Source organism: Andrographis paniculata, unplaced genomic scaffold, assembly GCF_009805555.1.
Source record: "Andrographis paniculata isolate CXL003 unplaced genomic scaffold, ASM980555v1 Contig83END, whole genome shotgun sequence".
NCBI classification, from domain to species: domain Eukaryota; kingdom Viridiplantae; phylum Streptophyta; class Magnoliopsida; order Lamiales; family Acanthaceae; genus Andrographis; species Andrographis paniculata.
This window is the reverse complement of record NW_026137621.1, coordinates 2,755,573-2,764,441: the sequence shown is the minus strand read 5'-3', so window position 1 is coordinate 2,764,441 and position 8,869 is coordinate 2,755,573. Positions and strand designations below refer to the sequence as shown.

Sequence of the window (8,869 nt, the reverse complement as noted above, 5' to 3'; positions counted from 1 at the left end):
TAAATCAAATATATATTTTTATATAAAATATTACATTAAATATTAATTATTTTATTTTTAAAATTTTAAAAATTTCTGAATATCTCTTGCCTGAACAATATAATAGGTGTGTTTGTTTGAAAGTTTGAATTTTTAGTTAAAATTTAAATAATAAAAATTTTGAATTGAAATAGTTGTATAATATGATATAAATATACATTGATTCAATATTTTGAATGTAAAATTAAATATAAAAAATAAAAAATAAGTATTTGATTTGATAATTTTAGATAAAAAAAAATTGATAAACCCCAAACAAACACACTCATTTTTACGTATAATTTCTTGATACATTAAGTAATACTCCCTCCATGTCATAGCGGGCTGTTTTACCACAACCACAAGAGAGTATAATTAGTAAATGATTAAAAATATATTAATAAAAATAATTATAAATTAAAATTAAAAAATATAAACTTAAAAAGTTAAAATATAATTATAATTATAATTATAATTTCTCTGAAAAAAAAAACAAAATAAGTGAAACATAAAAAAATAAAAATAAAATAAAATAAAATTAAAAAAAATGGACAAGTAGAACAAAGTGAGTATTTGAGTTTCTATTAAAAATATGTTCATCTAATACATTTATTAAATACTCTCTCCCCTTCTCAAAAAAATATTCTCGTTTTTAAGTAAAAAATCATTATACTTTTGTATATTTTTTTTAGTATAAAAATAAAAAATTATTATTATTATTACTCATTTTTATTAAAATCCGAGTCCGATCAGATCAAACGAACACGCCATGGAGATCAAGATATAATTTCAATTAACACCGGACATGTATTAATTAAAACTATACATTGTAGGTCTACAAACATTCATTAATTCAACAGATATGCTCACTGCAAAAAGGATCACATTATGGAAGGACAATTTGATCATTTGAAATTGAGTTGCAAAATTAACTACAAACTATATGAAACTAAATGTGATTCAAAACACAACTAATTTACATTTCAACATTCATTCGAAGATCTTTATCCTCAAATCCAAAGCGAAAACGAAACAAGAAACATCCTTCATTCACTCCCAAGAAAATATTTCACAAAAGGAGTTGAGAAAAATCTTAGCTAGCGAATAAAGATGATCGATGGAACTTACTTGTATGGATCTCTACTGAGTTACCTACTCATCTTGGGTCTTAATGATTCGAGTAACGACGCCGAGAGCAATAGTCCTACCCAATGATCTCAGAAACACACGTCCCAGGGCTCGACAGTTGCTGTACTCTTCCACGCACACACACCCGCCTTGCAAAACCACCTGCCGCGAGTGTTTGATGATGAAATATGGCGCAGAATTCCGATTAAGAAGTGATTAATTGCAGTGACTAACCTCAACTTCCGCGTTCTGCTTGGCCAATAAAACTCTTGGGGACTTCTTTGTTGTCTTCCCAGTCTTTGGATCGAGCAAAGACAGTATCTTTGTGACTTTCACAGCCTCTTTCACATGGTGCAGGTGAAATTCTAACTGCAGATAGGGATGGTGATGTTCCGTCAATGACAGCAGAGCAGAATAGGGGCAAATTATTATATAAACACAACCTGAGAACCGATCACAATTGGGGTTGGAGTATCCAGGACAAGGATCTTCAGTTCCAACCGGTCAGCAACTTTAACTGGATAATCAGGGTGGCAAATCACGCCCCCAGCTGACACTTGATTGCCCTCGATCCCTTGCAAAGTCACTGTGACATTGTCTCCAGCTCGTGCAACGTTACACTGCTTAGAGTCTCGTTCCAATGTACGGACTGTTGATGCTACTCTTGAGGGCATAACTAATACCTGGACCAAAAATATATGTTACCTACGATATGTCGCATTTTTCTCGCAAGGATAAATAAGTCAAGAAGTGATGATAGGGACTCTTGCTCACTTCGTGGAACTGGTAGAACTTGAAAAATGATAGATATTCCAACAAAATTTGCACCAAGTTAAAAATCCAATCGAGCCATAGGGGTTCTAAAGGATTCACCATGTTAAAACACACACACATTGATATATACATGTATATCCCACCTAACATGATTAATCTAGACAGAGCCTTCTAAAGAAATAACACAAGATTCAAAATGAATTTTAATTACCACACTACTATTTAAACTTGAAATTCAACCGTATACAATTAATTACATTCACTCAAACCCTAACTACAAATCTAATAATCTCTATATATCATTAGTTATCACATAATATTTATTATATAAATGTATATAAGTTTGTTTGCAACAAACAAATTCAAAAATCTCAAGTAATATAGATACAAACCAATATGATTACAAAGAATCTTACGGAAAGTTTGTTGTTGTTGCTTTCAAGTTCAATACACCCAGGAAACAGTGCACCAAAAAAAAAGATTGTAAGCAATGTACATTGAGTGATAAAATGGTACCTTAGATCCTGTCCGGATAGCTCCACTTTCCAATTTCCCACACATGGACACTTGACCCTGTGCTTGTGACTTGACAACATCACATATAGGCAATAGCAACGGCCTAGTGTAATCCCTTGATGGAAGCTGTAGAGAATCTATTGCATCCAGCAAATTAGGTCCTTTAAACCTGAAAACCAAGAAATCTCACATGGACTCAATGCAGCACAAGATAGAAAAGAAAAGCCATAGAACCACCGAGATCATCAAGAATTTGTCCATGGTTCCTCTCATTTACAATCATCCAAACATGGATCCAAACTTAAGTATTTCCTCAATCTACATAATGGAGATCAACCTAATTCTGAGTCAACACAAGATTAGCAAGAATCAACAGAAAACATCTTGTAGATCGCATACCATATGCCGAGTAAAACAACAGGAGCGTGTTTTGATTTTTGAGGGTGTATAGTGATGGAACTTAAAAGTAAAATGATAAATTAGCCTGGTAGAGAGAGAGAGAGAGAGGACATGGTAGATACAAGCAACTAACCAGGACAACCGTGCATCATTAGCATTTGATGTTAAGTTTTGGTTTTCCATTGCACTAGCTGGAATCCATGAAATGGAAGAATCTTTAAAGCCACAAGAGCGAAGAAATGTTCCGAGCTTTTGTTTGACTAAATCAAACCTTTCCTTGGCGTATTCCACCATATCCATTTTATTGACAACAACAATAATCTGATCAACTCCAAAGCTTCGGATCAATTGAGCATGCTCCCTTGTTTGCCCTCCAGAAGCATCTATGCCTGCTTCAAATGAACCAATGGAAGCATCAACCACCAAAATTGCAGCATCTGCTTGGGTTGCTCCAGAAATCATGTTTGGAACAAAATCCCTATGTCCGGGGGAGTCAAGCAGCACGACATGATATCTTCTAGAGGTGAAAAAGGCAACACCCACTGTCATCGTTATACCCCTTTCCCTTTCTTCGACACTTTCATCCAAAGCCCATGCATAAGCAAAAGATCCTTTTCCCTGATCAAACAGAAAGGGGCATATGTTTCCAGCAATACAATTACAAAGATAGGAAATAATAACAAAGATACATGATAGCACTATTACCTTCTGCTTGGCTTCTTTTTCGTATTTGTGCATCTCTTTCTGAGAAATTTGTCCCAAAAGATGCAGCAGCCTTCCAGAAAGTGTTGATTTCCCAGAATCAACATGGCCAACCTAAGCATATGGGAACATCTATATTATGAGCATCTAAATACAGCACTTTTGTGGGCATACACTCACAACATTGAGAATAACTTACAATTGCCAGATTAAGTTGACTCAAACTACCCTCTGTTTCACTAGGAATCATCCAATTCTCAGGAATATAATCAGATATTGAAGCTGTTTTTTCCTTGCTGAAATTTTCTGATTTTCTTGGTTTGGATCCTATAGAGTCAGTTTTTACGTTTCCGTAAGAATTTTGAGATTTGCTCCCACTGCCTGAAGCGGAACTATTTGCATCTGCTCCATTATATCTTTCATGTGGTGCTGATGGCAAAGAGGACCCTGGCCCTTTACCTGCTGGCTCTGATTGAATGTGAATAATTGACTCTCTTCCACTTGTAATATTACCTATTGTAAGAAATTTCAGAATACGCTAAAACTAAAAGTAAAATATATTTATTTCACTAAATGATCAAACACAATCAAGAAGCATGAATCAACTGACGTATCCGTAAATGTTATGCTTACAAATTGAAGAACTTCAAATGAATAATCGTAAGCACTTTATTAAAACTATGGTCTAAGTGTGACATAAAGAGCAAAAATTAATTCATTTATAGATTTACATCGAGTAAGCATGTGGGCTGTAATGCATTTCAATTACCAGGCCCTCTATATTTTATTCCATCTAAATTCTCAGTTGAGGGTGTTCACCAGTGAGGCAGAGTTGCACCTCTACAGGCAATGAGCAGTTCATACAATTCAAAAGGTTACACCTTTTATATTACTATCAAGTGTGTAAAGAAAAACATTTTCCAGAAGTGTACAAGTACAACTACTTTTTTTGTTAAAGGAAGTCACCCAAATTTATAAATTACTACTACATATAGGAAACTTTGTTGCGGTTTCCTCATATTGATTTTGATTTGAGCATCAAGGGACAAGTTGTTCAACAAATATTTACAAACAATAACATTGTTTCTTGATTCAAAAAAAATGGTATGGAATTGAAGGTAACTAAACAGCAGCAACTAAACTAGTTAAAAATCAGCCCACCTCTATCTTGCAAGCTCAGCCAACAGAAAAAAACAAAACTTATTGTCATAATTTCTTTCAAGACTATTTAACTATTTTTAGGGTAGGAATTAGGATGTTTTAAAATAGTGGTGATTACTTTTGTGATTTAGTATAATATCCGTTAGTCATTAATCTTTATATTTAAATTGTTTATTTTCTGTAATACTTTATTGTTGTAATTATTCCCGGGAAATACAGCATCTTTTTATTGGTTTCCATGGAAACATACAAGCACTCCCTATTCCCCGCAGATTTGATAAATGCAGTGACAAAGATGTTTGGGGTCGCCATGTAACAACACAGAAAGAAAATGCTCCAGATAACTTTATGATCTTCCTTGACACAATAATATAACAGCTCTTGTTTTTCTTAGGTCTAATTAGTGACTACTGAAATTATGCTTGCTCAAAGATAAGGAGAATCCATGCACTCTAGAGTCCAGACTGTTACCGGCATACCTTTGGATTTCAACTTCCCGGATTGCAATCCACTTGATACCAAATCATCTGGAGAGGGGTCATCGAACTTGAAAGGGACTGTCAATAACATGGTTAGTGTTAAACACAAGATCAACAAGATAACCCATCATAGACTTAACTACAAAAAGAACATAATTGTATAGTGCAGAGTACTTCATTGGATCTAATACAATTAAGGCATCAAGGATATAATATTCCATTTGATCTAGCGCACATATGGTTTTCTACTGATCAATAACCAGATTTGCAATCTGTTCGAACCTATGGTACCCTTATGATTACTTTGAGAGCTAAAAGCACTATTGAATTCTTGAAAAGTGCCATGGAAGTTTCCATGTTTGGGGAAGTTAAGTTCATCTTTGGAAGATTTATCATTCTGGGCTTCAAAGAGTACACATTTTTTGGCCATATGTTGCGGCAACGATGCAAAAAGAGACTTGGCCATCACAGATACTCCAGAATTTTTGCATGTGCCGCCCACTGCATGGAAAGGATCTATCTATGAAGAATTTGGTAAAATAATCAGACAAAGAAAATGAAAACAGGTGTGAGGGCCAATAGTAAAAACAAAATGCCACCTAAGTGATCAAACAAAACAAAGTGGTAATCTCTGATAGAAGATCAAACAATGTTTAGTGATTCCACAAAAAGGCGTGGAACAAGCGAAGTGATGATGATAAAATAGAGAACATTCTGAGAATGCAGCACGCTTCACTTATCTCATTAAAATGAATAACAGCAAGAAATATAGAACAATAAAGGGAAATATATAGATTGCAGTTGTACCTGCGGCTGAACTGCTTTGACTGTTAACCTTGATCAAAGGATTCCGCAAAACTCCACATATGTCACATGCAGACATGCTATCTTCATTATCATAGGTACAAATTGGGCAGCGCCAGATCCCTGTTCTTTTAAGTTCTTGCCTGGTTGTTGGCTGAGGCACTGCTCCTGTTACAGGAAACCAATCTATTAGTGAGTTGGATTTACTAGCCACTAAGTTTGATACTCGCCAATGAAAACAACAAAGAAAGTCCTAGAGTGTTCATTCAGAACATCTCATATTGCAAAATGTAAAGCAAATAGAATATCTAATTATAAACTGTGAAATATTTGTGATATATGAAACTGAAACATTTCTTGAACACTAAGACAAAGAAACCCCGAGTATTGGACTCCGGAGTATATTTCCAGCATCGAGACAGATGATCGCCTAATGCTGATTGTAATTTGGAGGGTATGGTAACTCCTGTGTTCCTTTTATAGACAGTGATATTCCATAGTTGGTATGACCATCCTCTCTAGCCTACTGCAGATGGATACTCCAAAATTGCCATGTAGTTTCTCCTAGGACAAATAATATGCTAATACATTTTAAATTTCAATTTCACAAGTGCCATCATTCCAGCCTCGTGCAGACAGATAGTCCACAGTTTCCTCATAGTTAATACTAAGGTAATATGTTTATATTCACAAGGAAAATACATATGCTTTTTACTTCTACTCTTCAATCTACCACATCTGTTCTGGTGAATTTTCTGGCAATAAACATTTTGCAGCACCCCAAATGATTCTAGGTCCAACAAGAATTTTTTATATAATGTGAAATTTCCATGTAGATATCAATATTAACAGAATACATAGATTAATTCTAAGACTGAGGGAAAAGTTCATGTGAGAGACAGAACTTTTGGAAGCTGGTAACTAAAGAATTTAAGTCACAAATTACTACAGAAGTTATATCCTGTTTCTCCATCATAATCTTCTTATATTTCACACAAAATTCAGAAGCCTGGTAACTAAAGAATTTAAGTCACAAACACAGTAGAAATTCAAACGGGTAAATTCATATTGCTTTTTGCAAAAACTTGCCCAAAAATTAACAGATACATGACAAAACAGAGCGGTGTAAAAAGAGAGTTATTTTCAGCTAAAATGGCAGCACAATGGATAAGCATAGGCAGGTTAAAATCACCATTCACTTCCACTTCATAATCACCATCAAAATCATCAGCATAATCATAGTCATAATCATCATATTCATCATCATAGTCCAATCCAGAAAATCCCTTCCGAGGCATGTTCCCAACTTCCTGTCACGCCAAGAAGAAACGCAACCAAACATTACAGAGTACAGCACAAAGAAATCTGAAAACGATCCGGAAGAAGGTAAACAACACAACAAGGTACCTCTTTTCGAACTGAAATGCGAATAACCCCCGGCAATGCTCCCAATCTTTCGATTCAACAATTGGGAGCTACTCGATTCTCCAAGGCATCCGCAGGTATTTCGCTTTTGTAGTCAACTCGGGCAACTCATTATCCCAAAACACGCACAAGCATGCCTGCGATGCAGCTGCTCGATTCTGCTGCTGCTCACTTTCTTGGCAGTAGGAAATAAAAGGTGATAATAATATCAAAGGGGACGGAGAAAAATCGAATCGAGGTATTAGAAGGATTCTCTCGTTTCTTCTTCACGGCATTCTCATTTTATTCAGTGCCAAGAAAAGAATCCGAATTGTTGGGGATGGGAACCATTAAGATGGATTTATCCACGGCTCGCGTTGCCTCGGATCAGCATGTCTTTCGCGCTCACTCCCTCTCTCACCTACGGCCTCGCGGGCGACCTCTCCGTTTCTTGTCCGCCGCTCGCTGTGTCGGTCTCTCTGTCTTCTTCGTCCTCGCGGTTCGTCTATTCATTTACTCTGAAACGAAATGAAATCGGGTATAGGGTTACGGGAAAACGGGTTGGAAGTGCGGGTATGGATCTTGGTATCCAATCATGGGTTTGGGTTCATGGATATTTGGGATCAAAATGTGGACTTGGACTTGCTTAGCATAATAAAATTGCATAGGCTCTCTTCAATGGGTTTATTTGTTTTAACATAAAACCAACTAATTCTTCACTTTTTAATTAACATATTTTTTAAGTTTTGTCAATCTCATTATAACCATTGATATTTTAAATTAAAACATATTTAATAAATACAAATTATTCACTCAAAATCTCTTCATTTCTATCTCTAAAAAAATAAATATTTTTTATTAAATTTAAAATTTCACATATTTTATAAAATTATCTTATTATTTTATATTAATTATAAACAAATAAATATATTTTATATCAAAAATTATTCCCTAGAATTGATATTCATATTGCATATATTTTTTATTGCGATATAATATTTAATATATTTTAATTTTTTAAATTATATATATTAAAACTATTTGAAAAATTTCAATATTATTACTTATATAAAAAAATAATGTCACAATTTATTATTTTAAATTAATTAATCATCATTATCTTAAATAACGTGCCAGTAGTTAAAAATTTGGATTGAAATCATTGTAGGGTGTGATATAGATAAGTATTAATATAATGTTTTGAATGTAAAATTGATTTTTAATATAATATAAAAAACAATAATAAATAATTGATTTGATGTTTTTATAGAAAAATTTTTAAATAGTAAAATCTAAGGTTTTGTTCTTTCTATTATTTTTTCGCTGCAAACATGAATTTTGGATTTTACATTTTACTTTAAATAATTATTTGAAAATTTTTCAAATTGATAATGATAGTCCTGGAGAGGTAGCAGAGTGTTGTACTCGTAGGTTTATGCTACTTATGATTATAGATAGCATATTTCCCTCTTGAAATGATAGTA

At 34.0% G+C, this 8,869-nt stretch overlaps 1 protein-coding gene across 4 annotated transcripts; it reads right to left on the bottom strand.

Moving 5' to 3' along the window:
- Positions 1-974: 974 nt before the first annotated feature.
- LOC127241802 (uncharacterized) lies at positions 975-7,886 on the bottom strand. Of its 4 annotated transcripts, none has more exons than XM_051261021.1 (12): positions 7,389-7,886; positions 7,174-7,291; positions 5,985-6,149; positions 5,460-5,678; positions 5,178-5,255; positions 3,737-4,050; positions 3,541-3,651; positions 2,969-3,453; positions 2,437-2,605; positions 1,590-1,829; positions 1,381-1,515; positions 975-1,308 (listed from the first exon to the last, which is right to left on the bottom strand). In XM_051261021.1, exons 2-12 carry the CDS (start codon positions 7,277-7,279, stop codon positions 1,171-1,173), a joined length of 2,160 nt encoding a protein of 719 aa, XP_051116978.1. In that variant the 5' UTR covers positions 7,280-7,291; positions 7,389-7,886; the 3' UTR covers positions 975-1,170. The 4 variants fall into 4 exon arrangements, with proteins under 4 accessions (XP_051116978.1, XP_051116979.1, XP_051116980.1 ...); XM_051261022.1 differs by having other exon boundaries at positions 5,469-5,678; XM_051261023.1 differs by having other exon boundaries at positions 5,481-5,678.
- Between the last annotated feature and the right edge of the window lie 983 nt (positions 7,887-8,869).